Raw genomic sequence first — 21,512 nt, 5'->3', positions numbered from 1 at the left:
GTCTATGGAAGCGAATTATTATGGCGTTCCATGATCAGTGGTGTTCCCCAAGGCTCTGTCCTTGGACTGGTTCTCTTTAATATCTTTATCAACGATGTGGACATTGGTGCCAGAAGTGCACTGGCCAAGTTCGCCGATGACACTAAACTTTGGGGCATAGCGTCCACACCTGAGGATAGACTAGTGATCCAGGCTGACTTGGATAAACTTAGTAAGTGGGCAGATATAAACCTGATGATGTTCAATACCAAAAAATGCAAGGTACTCCACTTTGGGTGGGGAAAAAAACCTGCAGCACGCTTATAGGCTCGGCATGCTACACTCGCTAGCACCACGGCTGAAAGAGACTTGGGGGTCATGATTGACCGCAAGATGAACATGAGCCACCCATGTGATGTCGCAGCTGGTAAAGCAAATAAAACTCTGGTTTGCATCATAGATGCGTCTCACGTAAATCTGAGGATGTCATCCTCCCGCTGTACTCAGCCTTGGTGAGACCATAGCTGGAGTACTGCATCCAATTCTGGGCTCCAAAATTTAAGAAGGATGTTGAGAAGCTTGAGAGAGTCCAGAGGAGAGCCACGCGTATGATCAGAGAGCAAGAGAACAGGCCTTATGATGAGAGGCTGAGAGCCATGGAACTCTTCAGCCTGGAAAAGTGCAGGCTCAAGGGTGACCTGGTGGCTGCCTTAAGTACTTAAGAGGTGTTCATCAGGATCTGGGGGAACATCTGTTTACCACAGCACCCCAAGGAATAACAAGGACCAACAGTCATAAACTCCACCATGACCATTTTAGTCCAGACAGAAAGAAAAACTTCTTTACTGTCTGAGCCCCCAAGGCCTGGAATAAACTCCCTCCAGAAGTGGTGCAGGCATGTACTCTGGACTCATTCAAGAAACGATTGGACGCTTATCTTGCTGGGATCCTTTTACCCTAGCTGACTTCCTGCCCTTGGGGCAGGGGGCTGGACTTGATGATCTTCAAGGTCCCTTCCAGCCCTAATGTCTATGAATCTGTGAATTTGTCCATTGCTCTGGGATTAACCAGTTTATGTTCATGGCAACAGTTATCTAATACAATTAAATAGAAACTGTCATTGGCAATAGCACAGACAAGCTCATTTTTCATTCTCAAAGATGGAAAAACTTTTATGATGAAGCCACACTACAGCCCCAATTCTGTCATCAAAATGCATCTGACTTGTTTGTTTTGTCTTTCCCAGCTTTTTCCTATCTGACTTCCTATACAACATCAACATGTGTAGTGTTGCTTTTAAAAATCAATTTCCCTTTTTTAACTTATTTGCCTTTCTCTTCATCCATTTGAAGTCTTCCTACTATGACTCGGGTTCTTCATGACACCATTGCCAGAATTGTGCTTGCCCCATTGTAGTACTGGTTCTGTACAACTTCCTTTTAGGTTTGTTTTCTATCATCATTTCATCCTCATCTGGCAGTTTTTTCTTTTCCCCTTCTTAATACTTTTACTTCAGCTAATTTGATATCTAATCTTTTCCTTATCTCTTGTAAACTGAATACTTTCTCTACTAGAAATTGCTGGTTAGTACTGTCAGTCTTTTTTGATTAATTTATTGTTGAGTCTTTCTGTTCTGTTCCCCCGGGGCAGATGATCCAAGTTTATTATATCTGTTTAGAGAGATGTCATCTAAATATTGTCCTTAGCTACAAAGCAACTACTTGCAATGACAGCAAAATTAATCTGAAATGCCCACTTTCTATTATCCATTATTTTTCACGTTTCTTTTTTACCATAACTTTATCTTTCTGCCTACAGGTAGCAGACAATTGAATATGTGTCTCCACAAAAACATTTCATTGTTATCCAGTTCCTTATCAAGCTTTTCCTGTAACATTGCGAGCACGGGAGTTTGCCCTAGGCTAGTCCAATAATGTGTCCCAGGTTGGTCCTGTCACATGCTATCTTTCTGGATGCCGTTTTGTTTTTTGTTCTCCACCTTGGAGTCTATACTAAGGCCTTGTGTCTTATCTTGCCACAAACCCATTCTTGGTGTCTGATATGAAGAATAAATAAGTGTCCTTTAGCTTCAAGCCACCCTTATCTCTGGAGTTATATTTTAATGCAGTGTTTTTGTTTGTGAGTTAAGAACACAGTATGCAAGCTCTTTATATTTTTTAAGAAAAAAGATATATTGAGTCAAGAACTCTGGAGTAGGGCTATACGAAGCTTTAGGTCCTGATTCAGTTCGGAGGAGATTCAGCCCGATTCGGTGGCCAAATCCAAATAGAATCAGGGGACCGTTTAAAAGGTCCAAATTGATTCGAAGCTCTATGAATCGATTCGGAGAGCTTCAGTGATTTGGACAGTCCCTGCTCGCTGCAGCAGGGAGCTGGACTCAGACTCCAAGCTGGTAAGTAGGGGGTGAGGGAGGGAAGGCCGAAGGAGGGGGGAGGGGACCATGGCGGGACCCCTGCCTGATGCCCCAGCCCTCCCTCCCCCCATGGCTTCCCTGTCCGCCCCAGCTGGTTGTTTAACAAAAAAAAAACCCCACCTGGTGCTGCCGGGCAGGGGGGGCAATCCCTGCTGCCCCCCACTGCCCCACGCTGTATAGGGGGCTCTGCCACAAGCCCCCCAACCCTCGCCTCTTCTCCCAGCCCCCCCCCCCATGGCTGCCCAGCTCCCACCCCATTATAAAACAAAAACAACAACAAAAAAACCCTGCACTCACTGGCTTCTACAGCAGCCTTGGGGCTTCATGGGGCTCATGGAAGAGCCCTGTCATGCAGCATGGGACAGTGTGGTGCAGCGGGGAATCGCTTCCCACCGGGCAGCAGTCAGAGTCCAGGGTTGTTTTTTTTTCTTTAAGGGCTAGGAGCTGGGGCAGGAGGAGCAGCCATAGGGGGTAGGGCTAAGACAGCGGGCAGGGGCTCATAGCAGAGTCCCCCATGTGGGGCAGTGGGAAGCAGTGGGGATCCACCCCCTGCCGGGCAGGAGCCAGTGAGTTGGGGCTTTTTTTATCAAAGAGTTGGGAGCTGGAGCAGGCGGGGCAGCTATTGAAAGTGGGGAGGGATGGGGCCAAATCTCCAAATCAGATTCAGCTGAATCGATTTGGGACAGTGATTTAAATCACCAGATCGAATCACTGCCTCCTGAATTGGCCAAATCCAAAGCGAATACTAGCCACTTCGCTCAGGCCTACTCTGGAGTTGAATTATGTATAAACCGTCTCTGAAGTCACTGGGAATTTTACTCAGTTAAGGAGTGCAGAATTTGGGCAAGGAACAAAGTTCTGATAATTTGCAGATTGATTGATTCATTATCAGAGTTCTGTGCTTGGTGCTAAGATGACCTTTTCCGTAGGTAAAAGATTAAGCTGCTGTCATGATTAGCCCTAAATCTAGATCCTAGAGACAGAGGTAAAATTAATCAAAAGCCAAGATTATATAAACAACCCCTTAAATTTAAAAAGTTGATTTCCCCTTGATATTTTGTTTCTTAGGTATTTGTACTGAAACAATAGCTCTTGCAGGTAATTACAGTGGGAGATGAAATATTCTAGTCATTTTTATGATGCTACAGTAGTCATCTGTAGTTCTCCATATATCCTCCACTGTGTTCCTGCAAGTGCAGAGAAAATACCGCGGAGGCTTAAAAAATGTAAATTCTAGTATGATGTGCATAATAAAGAACAAGCAGAAAAGGCTAATTCCATTTTTAATCCTAGCACTGAAGTAAATAATATATTTAAAAAAACAGTTTACTTTTATTGGTGTTACTTTTGACTGAAAATGAAATGAAAGAAATTTTAGAAGTAGTTCTGCATGCTACTCACCACAAAATCTGAATATATTTCAGGACATTTTGACAGTTTTGCACATTATAACCGTGTTTAAGAAGCTTCACTGCTCTGGGTAAAGTATAGAATTGATTCTCCTGCTCACCTACAGGGCAGTGCATGATCTTGCCCTGTCTTATTTGGATATCTTTTGTCCCTTGCAGGTCAGGGCACTCCTTGCATTTTAGTTCACCAGGCCTCCCATCTGTTGTGAGCGTGTGTACACAAGTCTTTCATCTTCAGGTCATTTTGTTACGCTCATCCATCACTTATGAAATCTTTTCCATGTCATGTGGTGGCGGCTACTGCATTAACTAAACTCTGAATCCACTTAAAGTACATTCTCTGCCTTGCTTTATAGCTATCTGTGCAATTTATTTTGAGCTCTGAGAGATGCATGCATGAAAAATATATCATTTAGTAAAACTTTAAAATTGTGTCTGAGATAGTGTAGTGGAATAGCAGTAGTATTTTGCATTGCCATAAAGGAGATCCTACATTTAATTCTTGGCTTCAGTCTTTCAGCTTGGAAGCTTTGTGGAGCTGATATGTACAGTCCAGGCTGAGGAAAAGACTTAACCTCTCTTAACACTTAAGGCGTTATGTCAGTGGATCCTAAAAATAATTCCCATCATCTCTAATCACACTTCAGTCACAAGACTTGTAGCTGCGATGCAGGATTTGAAAGATGTTATAAAGCCAAGGGGAAAAGTATGGGGATGGTGCCTGTAGCACAAAACAATCCGTGCTTGAGGGAATATAATGCTTTATTTATGGTGAATGGACTTCAGAGGATTCAGCCATTCACATAAACTTTTAAAGGGGCAAAATTGTTGTCTGAAGTTACTCGGAATTCTTAGCTCTACAAAACTTGTCTGAAAAACCTCCCTCACAGTAGTCTGGCACTTCTGTAGCTTCTCTCAGAAACAAAGCTAGCCCTCAGAGTAGGAAAAAATTAAGACCAGTAACAGACGAAATTAGCTATTTAGTTTCTGCAACCCTTCCCCCTCCCCAACCAGCTCTTAAGAGAGAAAGAAACTTTCTCTGGGTACATTTTTTTAAATAACATTGTACTAAAATAAAATGTAGTTCATCTCCTCATAAACTCATTCTGTCAAATCTGACTCCTGGATATCATCATAAGGCTTCTAAAAATAAACAGTATGCTTTTGACTTGTCCTCGAAAAAGGAAAGATGACATGACTAAAATGTTTAAATTTGTTTTTCCCTCTTGAGTTCTTCCTCTGCATTGATTTCCAGGTCAGCCAGTGCTACTGAGACAGGATTTTTACCTTATCTTACCTCCTTTTAGATGTCCCAACCTTCCCCTCATCACAGCTTTATCCCCTTCCTGAGCAAGCCCCCTTCAAGATCCAACACCATTACTCCTTTATTAGCTATCAAAGGACAATAGACAGTAAGACAGGGGCCCCTCATTTGGGGTTAAATGATAAGACTAACTGTCATGACCCAAAGGGTACGATTGTGTGTGCGCTTCGGCACTGCAGAATTATTTCCCGCCACGAGGAGCTTTCTTTGCACGGTGCAATTCTCAGTTGCATAGAGAAAACCCCAGTGCAAAGGAGTTCCCGCCACCCGTATGTAAATTTGTTTCCCACTATTGGCTGTTTCTAAATTATTCCCACGTGGCGGCTAGCGATTGGCTTGCTAGTCGTATAAGAGGCTTGAGCGGTTTCCGCCCAAGTTGGAGGAGGAGAAGGAGGACTTCACATCTCGTGAAGAACTCTAAGCGCGCTGTGGAGCTTAACGAACCCAGCGTGTGCCTTAAGAAGGATATAGGGGCCTGATCAACCTCTAGCCCCTCCCCGTCGCTGCCTGATCCCTCGACGTACCCTTCCCTGCGCGCTTTCATGGAGAGTCACCTTTTGGACTCTCATCGTAGTATCCAGAGCTCTTCTCGGGTTATTTCGTCCGGTTGATTCAACGGGCTCGCGGTTCTAGAGCTCTCAGCCGGCCTTGGACCAGAGTTTGCAGTTAGAAATCTTGTCCGCTCTTCTTCTTTTCTATCTGTAACTGCAACACAAGCAAGTTTTCCTGCCTGCACCGCAACCATCTACGGTGTAAGTAAAATAATCTTTAATCAACCTCTTCGCGTCCGTGCCTAATTTTAGTCCGCCGTGCCGAATTCCCCGACCCACGTGCCAGGGCTGCTGGCCACAGCCCGCCGCGCGCCCCCGAACGCCTCGGACCGCTCCCGGCCCGCGCACTAACAACCCACGTGGATAATGATTTCAGCAGCATCTTCAGACCAAATTAAATGATGGAGTAATAAAGATGTGTTCAATGTGGTTTTCTTTAAATTTCTACTGTACATTTTAATATGCAGCTTGTTTTTTTAGCAAATCAAAGCATTTATAGGCATTGGTAAAGTTCTTATTTATGGGGCCAAATCATGCAACTCAGACTCAACAACAGTTCTAGTCCTTTCATAAATCACTTTATTAAACAATAATGCCTTCATGGAACTCTGCCTAAAATGAGGAGTAGAAATGTTGGGGCCTTATGCATCGGTTTCCTATTAGAAATGATAAGAAGCCTACTAGTATTAAAATTGTGCAGCACCCTAGAAAGGATCTCAAGGCACCCCAGCACTGGAACTGGAACAAGGCACTGGAACAGCATGAAATGCAAGCAGTAAAATGTACCCGAGGTGCATACTGGGCAGTTAGTTGCTATTAGAGTGCCACTGGTGTCTAAGCTAACTTGGGTAAGTCTGCCATATACTGCAGACTCTGCTATGACCGTAGTGTAGACTCAAGACTATATGCAGCTTGTCCCCTAAGAGCTTCAAAAATTGCACTGCCTGACAGCATAACAGCATTTGTGGATACAGTTCCTGTTCTTTTCCTGACTACAGAAAGAATACCTCTCTATTGAAAATTAAATTGCTCCCTGTTTGTACAGTTCAGAGCTTTTGCTATTGAACACTTTGATATAACCACATAGATCAGTGTGTCTTAGATTTTAATTTGTTTAATAAGTATTCTATGTCCATAAGGTTATTCCTGTACTGTGAACTTACCCCTTCCTGGTGGCCTCTTCAAACATATTACACTTCTCTGGGCAGACCTTCTTCTTAATTGGGAGCATTGTGCCTGGTTTACCCAATACTTGTGGTGGGGTAATTAGTACTAGTGACTGACAGTCCCATTTAACCTGTGCCACCCTAATTAGCCCACTCACATGGTCATACTTGCTGCAGATTTAGGAAGCCCATGCACTTGAGCAGAACAGCATGCTTGAAGATAGGGTTGTCAGGGTCAGCAAGTTTACTCTAGTGATAGAGCATAGCAATTTCTTAGAAACCAAGTAACACAAATATTTCTCTCACTCTCTCTAAAACAAAAAACCCTGTTGTTTCTCATTTCAGATAGCCAGTATTTGAAAAGATCCAGTCCAGGGCCCTAGTGGTCTTTGATCTAATTAAGCCTAATGGCTTCTCCTCACCTGAAAAACAGAACAGAACAAGTGAGAGATAAAAATAAATTTAAATACAACCCTACCTTCTGTATAAATACCAGTGCTTAGGATGCTGCTTCTCACCCCTGAAGCCTGCAAGAGAAAAATCACCCTAAATATTAGTAAATTGGAATATTTCAGACAAAAAGAACTTTGGGGAGGGAGGAAAATATTTTCCTACATAGTGCCATGTAGAATGCTTTGCAGTATTTGGTGGATCAGTTGGTGGCCAACAGTTGTTAAGTGTAAATGTGAAGGAAATATTCACAACTTACATCTGTCAAGTTCTTTAGATTTATGTTGCGCTTTCTCTTGTCCAGCAGCCTGGGAGCATGGAAACAAGTTATTCTGATATTTTTGGCAGAACAGGCAGATCCTTCCAAGCATGTATGTTAACTGATTTGCAATTATTGGTGCCACTCAGGGCCAGTAATTATGGGGTTTGATTATAAGAATGTAGTTGCAAACCATAAAACTTTGTTCATATTTTTCTCTTAACTTTTGGTAAATCCACAAAATAAATTGTCTGGTTACACACCTGCAGTAGTATGTTCGTATTCTGAAGACACAAAGGAGGCAGTTTTGAATGTCCAAGATCATAGACTGAATTGCTGCAGTTTCCTCTTTGGGTCTCTGGCAGTACTTAACTTTATTACGTCATTTCACATTGCATTTCAGGATATATAATAGTATAATTATATACTTTCTGTTAGTATTTGAAAACAATCTACATAGACCGGTACCTTGCATGTTACCCATCCATGTTTCCTGGTACCCTATGGATAGTTCTGTGAAGAAGTTCTAAATTAGTATTTAATATTCAATATTCATTATCAAATGTCAAAATGTTATATATTTAAAATGTAGATGTCTTCATGAACTATAACTGTACTTTGGTAGGGTTTTTTGTTTGTATTTACTAAAAATTATCTAGTGTTTAAGCTCCATATACTGAAGATACAGGTAGAATAAAAGCTGACTCTACATAGAAATGAAACAGATTGTCTTTTATCATTGTTCAAGCTGAGAAAGAAACAGCAAAGGTAAGCAAAGTGCATAGAAATGGATTTAAAATACATTTAAAAAAAAATATTTACAGTTAAGTGACCTCAGGTAAGTTAAACAAATGCGGTTGTAGCTTGTAATGTGTGGAGATGTCAAGGCATGGTTTTAAATCAGACTTTCTCCATTTTATTAATAAATTAAGCTGTACATTTTTTATTTGGGACACATGGGATAAATTTTTAGCCTCTTGAATTAGAAACATAAAATTTAAATTGCCCAAATCAAGTATTGCCCCACATTTTACCCCTCACATAGCTATTTTGCTGGTTCAAACTGTACTATACACAAAGGAGTACAGTAGTCAGAACTTTTCTGTCTACTTGGGAATCAACAAACTTGGATTTTGTTCTCAGCTTTGGCCCTGGCCTGTCAGGTGTACTCAGCAACTCTCTCTTGCTTCTGTCTTTTCTGTTAATATTTCTAGCTCTTTATGGATAGAAACAGTTTCTTACTATGGGTTTGTACAACACAAAGACAGTGAGGACCCAACTGGGGATTTTAGGCACTACAATTTAAAAAATGCATGTACTTTCCCATAATTTTTTTTCACTCTATGAGGAATATGAGAAAATAAGTCAGATCCTGTAATTTCCAAAAAAATAGCAATTGTCCTACAATAACAGGAGGAACAAGGTTCTCATCACAACGCAAGATCTTGTTGGTACCTATTAGATGGTTCATCCAGGTAGAAAATATACTCGAGCACAGAGGCTGCTCCAGTGCTCTGTAAGTACAGTGCATTGGAACAGACTCAGTTAATCAAATCTGTTGGAGTGTGGTAATTACTGCGCTCCAGCCCGCCTCCATGTCTTGTGGAGCAGTGTCCCCATGCTTCAAAATGGCGGCAAGGATGCTTTATCTAAAGCTCATCTAACTTAAACACCCCCTACTGCCGCTTTTCGTGAACAGTCCTTGGTGTCTGGCTGCCACCTGGGCCCCACACCGATGAGTAGTCAACAAAATAAGAAGTACAAAGAAAGATTAAAAGGCAACAGAAGAGCAGGCAAAGGTTAGTAGGTAAGAAAAGGAGAAAACCACACTGGAAAGAAAATAAAGGCAGGTACGTAAAAGGAAAACTTAGGATCAGGCTGGACAGCCTTATTAGATGGACTTTGCCTAAAGCCTGTGCCTAGCAGTGTCCCTCGACACTGTTTGGCTCCCTGCCCTGACTGAGAGCTTCCTGGACTTCTGTCTCACAGCTAATTATCCTCCCCCGACCCAGTCCATACATGCCCGGTGTGGGGGGTGTTGTCCGCTTCCCAATCTTCTCCTGGCTCTTCCTGGAGTGGGGTCTCCCCCCACACACTGGTTCTGCCCGTGACCTGCGTGGGGTTCTTCAGCAGCCATTGCTGCCTGGGTATCCCTGCCTGATCAGCGTCTCTTGTTCTGCCGGCACTGATCGCTGCTAGTGTAGAGAGCATCTGCAGCTCCTGCTGCCTCTCCTGCTTTCCCCAGCTCCCAGCTGGTGCCGGCTTTTATCCTGGTTGGCCATGATCATCCGTAACATCACCCGCTGGCCCCAGCTGTTTATAGATGTGGCTGACAAACTGTGCAGGATTTTCCTGTCAGCGTCTCTTTTCTGGAGTCCAGAGCCCTAAAGTGGGTAAGTAATCTTCATTTTCTGGGGTATGGGCCCCCGCACTTATGCCCTTGGGACAGCACCCAATAAGTTTTTAATGTCATGAGAGTTATAGTGGTAACCTATGACCAGCAGGCTGAGAGAAACATCCTGACCAGCTGCACTGTAAAATCTAAAACTAATTTTTAATGGTCAGATATTTATTCATAGTAAAGTGTCAGATATTCTTAATTACCTTTCTGCCACTTCAAATGAGTATAAATTTAAGCAATGAAAAGAGATATAAGAGCCTGACATTATGTGGTAGCCAAATGCAAACTCCTCTCCCCCTGGTAACTCTTCACCTTACTGTGGTTACTCCTATCTGCAAAACTCTGTGGTTGCTTTGTCATCTGGACAAATTATCACTAGAGACTAGATTTGATTCTCAAGCCCATTGTACTTGAGATCGTGTGATTTTTGAAGCAAATCCCCAAAGTTGTGAAAGGTTAGTGTATTTGACATATACCTCCCTTTGTTTAACTGATAACTTATTCAAATTTAAAGTGCATTTTCTCTTGACATTATGGATGTGCTGTAATTTTATATCAGATATAAACTAAATGCAAGACCACTTCTCTTGCATTAACTGTAAGCTCCCAGTAGTATATTCATGCATGTAGCTTGCTTCAGAAATGGTTAGATATATTTGTGTCCTCAGTGAGAGTGAAAGTATAGAAAGCAGTTATACTGAGAACATATTGCATTAATGATTTAAAAGGCAAAATGTTGAGATTCACCAATCTAGCTCATTACCCAAACTGCAGATATAATACATTTGTGCTAAATTAAAGATTAATAGAAGCAAGATGAGCAGTTTATGGCTGAATTTAGCTTCTGATAATTCTTTAGGGATAACATCTGCAAAAAATATTTCCCCCTTCTCCCAATTCTTTTTAAAACGTCTATTCAGCATTTTTCTTGGCATTTACAATCTCTAGTCTATAAGATTCAAAATGCTTCCAATATTTATCTGTTTGCTGAGGGGCCAAATGGTAAGAGCCAGTTTGTGATACCTGTGTCTCAACTTTTTGAATAGTGGCTTAGACTCAATTGAAGAAAATGCTCAAGTAGATTCTGAAGAATTTTCCTAAATTTGGACCCTCCTTATGACAAAAGAACCTGTGAAATAAAACAAGTACCATATTTTCTTGCATATACCATGCCCTGGAATATAATCAACACCTTGTTTTTAAAAAGTAGAATGAAGGGGAAAAAATCTTTCCTTGTAGTACGTAACTAAGTAGCAGTAGCTAGGGAGTTGAGCCTGCTCATTGTTCTGCTCCCTGTGGGTCCCTGCAGATCATATTTTCTGTTTCAGCTGCTAAGTGGCAGAACCTGCTCTTACCATATCTCTGGAATAAATGTACACTCTAATTTCCAGCATCTGGCTTTTGGGGGAAAGGTACATGTGTTATATGGGAGAATACATTACTCAATTTTTTGCTACAGGAAAAAGTCTTAATCCATGCATACGCTTTCTGTGTAACAATTTCTTTTGATAAAGAATTTTTCCTAAAAATCTACAAAGGTTACCAAACGTTTTCTTTATTGGTAACTGTTTTACTATATTATGCCTTTTTAAAGCACTCATCTTAACTTCCATTAAAGAAATGATCAGTGCTGGCTGGAAATTCTACAACAATTTTGAATTTAATGACTTTGTTTATTGAAGACCTTATTGCAGTGCAGTAATTGTTGGGTGAGGTCATTGCATTATTGTATATAAAAGCATACGGTAAATATATTAATTGTCTGCAATTTCAGGAATATGTTTTGGTTCCTCATTTGACTGTTCTGAATCCTTGCATAAAATGTGAAAGTGAGTTTTCAGTAAACAGGTTTTTGTGTATGAAGATATACTACTGTTTAAAAAACAGAATGGTGAACTCTTAACCATGGTAACTTTAATTTTAGAGTAGAGCACGTCTTCCTTGTACTTGCACAGAGCTAACATCTGTTGTGGAATAAGGAAGCTTTCTAAGTCTGATACAGTGTGTTTATATGCTGTTGTGGTGGAATGTATAGCTTTTATCAAACTATGCTATGGATGAGATGTATTCTGACATCTAAATTTTATTGCATTGTTTGCTGTTTGTGGTTGAATAGCTTCAGCTTGAACTGATTGAATTTCAGCTTTGTGTATTTTCTAAGATGCATTCTGTTTTGGAAATACACATATTCTTCTTGATGTCATTCCAGGTCTGATGTAGTTGTTCTGTGTTTTTCAATTGCTAATCCTAATTCTCTGAATCATGTGAAAACAACGTGGTATCAAGAAATCAAGCACTTCTGTCCTCGCACACCTGTTATTCTGGTTGGCTGCCAGCTAGATCTCCGTTATGCTGATCTTGAAGCTGTTAATAGAGCCAGACGACCTTTAGCAAGGTAAAGGTTAAACAAAATTAATACTTTTAAAATATCATGCTTTTAACCAAATATATTACTTTTTAAAGGAAAACTACAACCCACTGATTTCTTTACTTCAGTTTCACATCCTATAAATTAAGAATAAATACTACTTTTCTTCTATTCTGGCCTATTTTTACATGGTAGGCTCTTTGACACAAACTGTCTCTTACAGTTTTCTACAATGCCTTTGTAAGTTGGGGAGCTTCTCTAAGGTGTCTGGGTACTACTGTGTTATATACTAATGAGTAACAACAGTCTAGTCTGACATGCATATTTTGGCATCTTAATTGACTTACCATTATCATATACCAGGGTACGCAAGATGTCTCTGAGGGGTACATGGGAGAAATTATGTAATGGTGGATTCAATTTTCATTATAATAATAATTGGCATTTAAGGGGTTGAAATATAAAATGTATGCTGCTGGGTTACAGGTGCAGCTGGTAAATCTAGAAGGGGTACACAATAAGAAAAAGTTTGGGAACCTCTGTGATATACTGTGGTTAATACCAATTACTGCTTTAACAAAAAAAAGTGTCTCAAAGTGTTTTTTTAGGAAGGTAACCCACAAAGGAAAATGGGTATGCATAAAACATCCTAAGTTATTCAGGAAGCAGAATCAGGCATACATTTGGCAAATGTATTTATAATTGTCAATATAATCTTCACCTGCCCTTTTTTGTATATAGGCTGTGTATTAAATGAGACCAATGTCTTAAAGAAAAAAATACTATGTAATTCTATACCACAGTGCATGTGCACAGGGAGCTGAATTCAGGTGTCTTGTGAACCTGTAAATCTTGACATTTCCTAACTTTTGGATAGCTGCAATAAAAACAATATTTGTTTCACAGGTTTAGTTTTAAATGTAATTTCTTCATTCTGTGTGAGCGAAGTACAGCCACACATTTCCTCTTTCTCTCTCTCTCTCCCTCTCTCTCTCACCCTCCCATTCTGCTGCAGCTGATCCCAGTCAGTTTTTCAACAGCAGTCTGGGCCCAGCTCTCTTTGATATTCAAGTTCAATTATGATTTTAGCAGAATACCAGAATTTTCCTTTGGAGTGCAAGCAACAAAGGCCCAATGCAAAAACAGATTTCAGAAAATAATTTATAATGGAAACTTAAATATAGGGCCTATAAACATCCTCCCCCCACAGAAGATGGGAATACAAGATAGCTTGACATTATAAGTAATGCAGTTATGTCACAAAACATCTACCAAATTTAAACAGAGTTTCAACTAGATATTTTGGTGCGTCTAGTAAAATAGTTGTATGTCTTAAAAGATCTTCATATCATATTGTTTTTGTTTTTATTAACTGAGCAATACAAATAATAAATCTAGGGGATAAATATTTAGATGTGCCCTTTGGGATTTAAACTTTTTCAAATGTGGTTCATGACAGTCCTGGTTTGTGTTTTTTTTTATTTTGTTTTAATCTTAGGCCTATAAAAAGGGGAGACATTTTACCACCAGAAAGAGGCAGAGAGGTTGCCAAGGAGCTTGGCATCCCATATTATGAAACCAGTGTATTTGACCAGTTTGGAATTAAGGATGTTTTTGATAATGCGATTAGAGCTGCACTGATCTCCAGAAGACACCTGCAGTTCTGGAAATCATATTTGAAGAAGGTTAAAAAACCATTACTTCAAGCTCCATTCCTACCTCCCAAGGCACCTCCTCCAGTTATCAAAATCCCAGAGTGTCCTGTACCCAGTACGAATGAAGCTGGATATTTATTGGACAGTCCTTTGTGTGCAGATGTCATGTTTGTTCTCCAAGAGCAGAGTCACATTTTTGCTCACAAGATTTACCTAGCTACCTCCTCTTCAAAGTTTTATGATCTTTTTTTAATGGAATGTGAGGAATCTCCAGACTTAACTGAAATGCAGTATAATAAGGAACACATCAGTAGGGACTTCCTGTCTAGAAGAAATGATGACATTGATGAGGCAACCTTAAAAATGTCTGATGCCAAACTTCCAACACCAGAAAGTGATGGCACTTTAAAGACGCTGGAATTGAAAGCTGAAGACACTAGTTCTGCAACAAAAGCTTTGTCATCATGGGGTAAAGGGTTTGTTAGTATGCATAAAAAAATTCAAGTCAACCCTATCTCAAATAGGATGTGTCCTGTAACTGTGGTCAAAATGGATTCCTCTGTTCAGGCTGGGCCTTTTAAAACTGTTTTACAATTTCTGTACACTGGGCAACTGAATGAAAGTGAAAAAGATCTAACAAAGCTAGCTCAGATTGCTGAAATCTTAGAAGTATTTGATTTACGGATGATGGTAGAAAATATTATGAACAAAGAAGCCTTCATGAATGAAGAGATTACTAAAGCATTTCATGTCAGGAAGGCTAATCGAATAAAAGAGTGCCTTTGCAAAGGGACATTTTCTGGTGAGTAAATGCGCACTTGTAGTAAAGATCCTGATACTCCTCTCAATTATGCTAATATAACTCTACCAACTCTAGTGGATATTCCTAATGATTGGGAGAGGAGAAATGAGCAAAGTTTGCAGAGTACCTGAAGGCAATCTTTTCAAAACTGGGAGCCAAAAGTTTAGCTATTTAGAATCCATACTTGGCTTGCTAAACAAGTGGTCAGATTTTCAACAGTGCTGGGCATCTAGTATCTCCCAGTCAGGTTTTAGCTTTCCTTTTTTTTATTTTATTTTTTATTTTTTTTAGTTGCCTCTGTAAACTTGGAGACACTGAAAAAAAGACAGTGAAACACTACCTTAAAATTTTCAGAAGTGAGTGCTTTTTGCTGTGCTTTGAGTTTCTAGCATGTTTAACACTGGATTGTACTTATTATGTCTTTGTTTCCATGGCAGATGTGACTTTTAAGCTGGATGATGGAAGCATAAATGCCCATAAGCCTCTACTGATCTGTAGCTGTGAATGGATGTCTGCTATGTTTGGAGGGTCATTTGTTGAAAGTTCAAACAGTGAGGTATTTGTCCATGTGAATAATAGTATTCTATGCCTTGTTTACAGGTAGCAGTCTTAGGTGCTGCTGTAGCCCTTAGAACAATGCTTTATTGAATTAAACATGCAGAACAGTTTGTCAGCTACAGTCAGCCCAAAAGTGTGCCTCAATTGTTATGTTCTTAATTTAGAGTGGCTTAAATAATTGCATGACCTTAGCAGCGTATCATACTACCTCCAGTATTGGCTGTTCCAACATGTTGAATGTTTCCCTTTTTTATAATTTTATTAGAGTTTAAAAACATTGCACATGCAAACCTGGGTAGTTTGGGACTTTTTCCTAGTATTCAGCAACTTGAAAACAGGTTTGAATTTAAAATAAATGTGCGACTTTGAGAGCCCCCATGGCTCACCAAAAGCATACGGGAACGTCTCCTAGCTAAAAAGGAGGCATACACCCAATGGAAGTGGGGGCCATCACCAGAGAGGACTATACCTCGGTTGCTCGGGGCAGTCAGGAAGGCCAAGGCGGAGATGGAACTGGCTACTCACATGAAGGACAACAAGAAGTCCTTTTTTAAATACATAGTGGGTAAAAAGAAGGTAGTGGGTAACGTGGGGCCTCTGCAGGACATGCTAGGAAATCTAGTCGTCGCACCAGACAGCAAAGCTAACCTATTTACAATTTCTTTGCCTCCATTTTTCTGAGCAGGGCCCGGGTCACCCCTCCCCCCACCAGGACCCCCGTAGGACCCAGGAGAGGCACACCCAGGCCTAGGGTCACTGAGGACCTAGTCAAGGAACTTCTGGAAGGACTGGACATATTTAAATCAGCAGGTCCTGATGATCTCCACCCCAGAGTGCTGAGGGAATTAGTAGAAGTCGTTGCGGGACCCCTGGCACAGCTTTACGAGCACTCATGGTGTTCTGGCTTTGTGCCAAAGGACTGGAAAAGGGCCAATGTGGTTCCCATTTTCAAAAAAGGAAGGAAGGAGGACCCAGGAAACTATAGGCCAGTCAGTCTTACCTCAATCCTAGGTAAGCTTTTTGAGAGAATTCTCCTGGTGCATGTCCGCGAGGGGCCAACAGGGAAGTTTATGCTTAGGGGCAACCAACATGGGTTCATTAGAGGCAGGTCCTGTCAGAACAACCTGGTGGCCTTTTATGACCAGGTCACAAAATCCTTATACACAGGGGTAGCAGTGGATGTAGTCTTTCTGGACTTCAGGAAGGCCTTTGACACTGTCTCTCACCCCATTCTCATTAAAAAACGAGGGGACTCTGGTATTGACACCTACACAGTCAGATGGGTCACTAATTGGCTGGAGGGCCGCACCCAGAGAGTGGTGGTGGATGGGTCATTTTCAACTTGGAGGGATGTGGGCAGTGGGGTTCTACAGGCCTCGGTCCTCAGGCCTGCACTGTTCAACATCTTCATCAGCGACTTGGACGAGGGGGTAAAAAGCACCCTGTTCAAATCTGCAGATGACAGTAAGATGTGGGGAGAAGTGGGCATGCTAGAAGGGAGGAATAGGCTGCAATCGGACCTAGACAGGTTACAGGGGTGGGCAGATGAGAACAGGATGGGTTTCAACACTGACAAGTGCAAAGTACTGCACCTGGGGAGGAAGAACCAGCAGCATACCTACAGGCTGGGGAACTGCAGAGGCAGAAAAGGATCTTGGAGTCATTATTGATGCCAAAATGAACATGGACCGACTGTGTGGGGACGTGGTCAGGAAGGCCAACTGCACCTTGTCTTACATCCACAGATGCATCTCAGGCAGGTCCAAAGAGGTGATCCTCCCCCTCTATGTGACACTGGTCAGGCCGCAGTTGGAGTACTGTGTCCAGTTCTGGGTGCCGCACTTCAGGAGGGATGTGGACAACATGGAGAGGGTCCAGAGGAGGGCCACCTGCATGATCAGGGGGCAGCAGAGTAGGCCCTACGAGGAGAGGCTAAGGGACCTGAACCTGTTCAGGCTCCACAAGAGAAGGCTGAGGGGGGATCTAGTGGCCATTTACACTAGTCAGAGGGAACCAGCAGGCATTGGGGGAGTCCCTGTTCCCCTGAGCACTACCAGGAGTGACTAGAAGTAACAGTCACAAGCTGACAGAGGGTAGATTCAGGCTAGATATCAGGAGGCGCTACTTCACAGTCAGGGCGGCTAGGATCTGAAACCAACTTCCAAGAGAAGTGGTGCTGGCTTCTACCCTGGGGGTCTTTAAAAGCAGGCTGGATGAACGCCTTGCTGGGGTTGTTTGAGCCCAGTACTCTTTCCTGCCATGGCAGGGGGTCCGACTTGATGATCTGCTCAGGTCCCTTCCTATCCTACCAACTATGAAACTGATGTTTCCACAGTCTAGTCTATTCTTTTTCACTTTCATTCAGTTGCCCAGTGTACAGAAATTGTAAAACAGTTTTAAAAGGCCCAGCCTGAACAGAGGTTCAGACCAATTTTGGAGGAAGAAGTTGCGGGGGGAGGGAGTGGAGAAAACTGTAAGCAGCTTTTCTGTTTCTCCACCCTGGCTCCTCTCAAATCAAAAGGTTTTGTTTGGGGGTTGGGTTTTTTTCCCCGTGTTCAAAATAGTTTGCTTTGAAAAGGCTCCAGGCTTTTTTTTACAGCTTCCTTTCAAAAAACAAAGTTTCTCTGCAGTTAAGACTCAGCTGTAGACACACATGTGCTTTTCAGAAGAAATATTGTTATCCACACTGAACAAGGGTTTACATGTTCTGAATTTCTTTAAAAGTATTTCAGAAAGTTGTATGACTATATATTTTCATGACTGGAGCCATTACAGAGCCATTATTAAACTTGCTGTTTGAAAGAGTGTTGAGGGCTTGGCAATAACACTTGTAGACAACACAATGTTTTAAACTAAGAAAATGGATCTTCCTTACTGTACATCAACAAAAATCAGGGACTTAATTCTCAGATTCTCCTCCTGTGCAGAGCACGTATGAGATGCTGTGTAAAATGTCTCGACATGGTAGTGTTATGCTTAAGAATTTAGCCTAATAGACAGATACTATTCCTACCCTAATGTGCTCATGCTAATATACATACATACAGAGCATCCATTTTCAGTAAAATGCATCAGCGGTATGCAAAATACCATTAGTCTTCCCTGAAGTGAGAGCTACAATCCTCTTAAAAATATTGTGTTTTCTAAAAAAAAATCCTGTAACTCAAACCTGAACCCTTAATCTCTAAAGCTGCCTATGCACTCTTTCTTCCAGAAGGGGGCACAATGTTCAGAAGAAATGCAGATTCCCTGCTGGCCTTGTAAGGTCATCTTAAAACATCCCTTCTGAAATAATGGCCAGTCCCCTTTACAAAGTCTGATAATATGGAAAGGTGTAAGTGTGCATTTGACAGGCCCACTTTTTGGGGCACTTGGGTGTCTGCCTTTACATAATCTTTTTTTCAAAGTATGCATATCCTGATATTTGTCACATTTTAGCCAAACTGTGTCCCACAGTATCACAGTGTGGCTTTTTCTACTTAATATTCTGCAAAACCATTTTCTACTTAAATTTTTCTCATAACTTTTAGATATCAGAAAAGCATAATTCCCTCCCCAGGGGTACACTTGGCAAGTGGTTCATTAAAAATACATACTTTGATTGTAGTAAGCAATCCTTGGCAACAAAAATATGTATTAAGATTCAACAAGCCCATTTAGTGTTGCAATTTAAAATATTAAACTTACTAAACTTTAGTTTTCTGGACTTTGGGAAATGCAGTACTTGGATACGGGAGTGGTAGAAGTACAGATAGGGAAACATACAGTATGTCTCCAGAGTCTGGTTTATCATGGGCAACTGGTGCCACCTTAGTTGGAGGGGCACATGCCCCCCACTGTGACCTGGGGCGGGGAGGGGTCACCCAGCAGCCAATCTTGCCAACCAGGGGAGAGAGGGTCCCCCCACAACAAAACTTACTGACTGGTGAGTGGCCACAGTGCTCCTGGAAGTGGCCGCGGTGCTTCCAGAAGCGGCTCTGACCTACATCCAGTGCTCCCACTCCCCGGCCCGGGGGGGTACATGCACCCCCTGAGAGAGCTGGTGCACCCCCTGATTGGCTGTGCTCTCACCTGCCCCCCTGCCCATCACCTAACAAGGGAGAGCGGCCAGTCAGGGGGTGCACCAGCACTCTAAGGGGGTGCACGTGCATCCCCATGCACCCCCTACACATCGCCACTGTGGTTTATAGAAATATGGCTCTTTTGGGAATTCTAAATGTGTATATTCTGTTATAAAATAACTTACATATTTATTGTCTGGTGCACTAAAATGCTTGGATGTTATAACCAGTGTGTGTGTGTGTGTGTGTGTGTGTGTAATGCCCACTGGGATATGTTGATTCCATCTCCTCCTAGTGACTGATCAGCATAAGAGTTTTACAAGTCAGCTACTGGTTCCATTTAGAGCAGGAGCTCCTCTGGTGACAGGGCAAGCAGCATCAAGGAGCTGCATGGGTTAATGCAGCTGTCATCACCCCCACCACTAACATGCATCCCCAACAAACTCCATGCCCCATATTTCAGTTGCAGGCCTTGCACCTCTTTGCCCACCACTGAATTTCCAGCCTCTCCAGGAGCTCCTTGAGCCATATGACACAGTTTTGTGGGTCACATCTGGCCCACAGGCTATATTTTGGATATCACTGATCTACAGCAGCCTGCAGAGCTGTTCTGTCCAGCCCACCAGGCTATCAGCAGGCCACTGGAAGTTGGAGACTGGGGATGTGGGTATGGCCTGCCTTTGGCCCTTGTGGACATGGCAGTTGGTGGCAGGAAGACAAACAAGGGCTGATATAGCCCCAGGTACCCTCCAGATGTTTTGCGTGTTGCCACTGCCACAGCCCCAACTCCTCAGCTGCTAACCCTGTCATTACCCCATGCTGTAACCACCACTGCCACCTCTACCTCATGACCTGTGCTAGAGCTAAAGATGCCACCATGGCATATGGCATGTAGCAGCAACAGCAGCTTCTGCTCCAGCATGGGGCATGCAACAGGACATGGAGCTGTGCCACATGCCCTATGCCAAAGCCAGAGCTGCTGTCAGATCAGAACTGGAGCTGCCACTACCAGGCTGGATCCAGCTCACAAGGAATCCCGTGGTCTGGATATGGCTCAGGGCATGAGATCTTTTAGTGGACTGACTGCATGGATGGGATAGAGTTAGGCAAGGTTTCAAAAGCATGTCCAACTCGATCCCACTAAAAATTTCATTCTAAGGCATCCTTGCCTCTTGAGATGATTTTATATCAGTTGTTCTTACTGATGTATGAGAAAGAAGGTGCACGTGAAACCAAGTATTCAAAATACCAACTTAAGTCTAGAAAGCCAGTGAAACTAATGCTGCAGCTGATCCATCAAGCATATTAGGTGAAGACTCAATGTGCAATAAAAGAGTGGAACTCTGCAACTGACTTAAGAGGACTTTAGATTTGGTCTCTAGTGGCTGGAGGGACAGATATAATTAAGCTGGCTGCTAAGAATGAGTTTTGTTTATGACAGAATATGCATTCTGCATCTTCACCTACAGATGGACAAAGAAATTTTAATTTTGCTTTACTTCTTGAGGAAAATCATCATTGCCAAGGTTTTTCAGAACTGTAACTTTTGGGGGTGCCCAACTTCAAACACCATTTTAAGGTGATTTTCAAAAAATCCTCCCCATCTCTGCTTGAAAACTGGACTTTTAAAGATATTGTAAGTGGGACTACTGAAAATCGAGGTGCCAGTATCATTAATCATTCTGGAAAACCCTTTTCCCTCTTGTGTAATTTCACTTAATCTCTTTTGTGTGAATAGGCTTATATGCCATTAGTACCAGGGTTAGAATATTAAGAAATTCTTGATGCCTACCTAAAAGTAACACTGCAGTTTATTAATGGAGCATAAGGGAATTAGGCACTCCACCCCTGTTACATTAAAAGAGTTGGACACTTCCTGTAGGTGCCTATTGCAAGGCATTAAGGTGTGCTTGCTCCTTTAAGGGCAGAAGCAGCCTAGCCAGGGGGCCCTGCAGGCTTTGCAGAGCTGCAGGTTGCTAGAGCAACCAACTAATGAGGTAATTAGCCAGCACCTGCAGGTGGTCAGCTGACCGGAAGGAGGCAGGGCCCTGGGAACATATAAACTCAGGCTGGCAGGGGTGACTCTCTCTAGCAA

At 42.1% G+C, this 21,512-nt stretch overlaps 1 protein-coding gene across 3 annotated transcripts in view; it reads left to right on the top strand.

Annotated features, from left to right (window-relative positions):
* The window catches only part of RHOBTB1 (Rho related BTB domain containing 1), an 84,887-nt gene that overhangs the window by 43,277 nt on the left and 20,098 nt on the right, over positions 1-21,512 (top strand). For all 3 annotated transcript variants that reach the window (XM_019496696.2, XM_006278334.4, XM_019496697.2), the window contains 3 exons: positions 12,183-12,368; positions 13,840-14,798; positions 15,236-15,354. In XM_019496696.2, coding sequence (XP_019352241.1) covers positions 12,183-12,368; positions 13,840-14,798; positions 15,236-15,354 — 1,264 coding nt within the window. The remainder of the gene's footprint in view (positions 1-12,182; positions 12,369-13,839; positions 14,799-15,235; positions 15,355-21,512) is intronic.

Source organism: Alligator mississippiensis, chromosome 6 (assembly GCF_030867095.1).
Source record: "Alligator mississippiensis isolate rAllMis1 chromosome 6, rAllMis1, whole genome shotgun sequence".
Taxonomy (NCBI): domain Eukaryota; kingdom Metazoa; phylum Chordata; order Crocodylia; family Alligatoridae; genus Alligator; species Alligator mississippiensis.
Note: the sequence above shows the minus strand (reverse complement) of the source record. Positions and strands in the feature narration are given on the sequence as shown.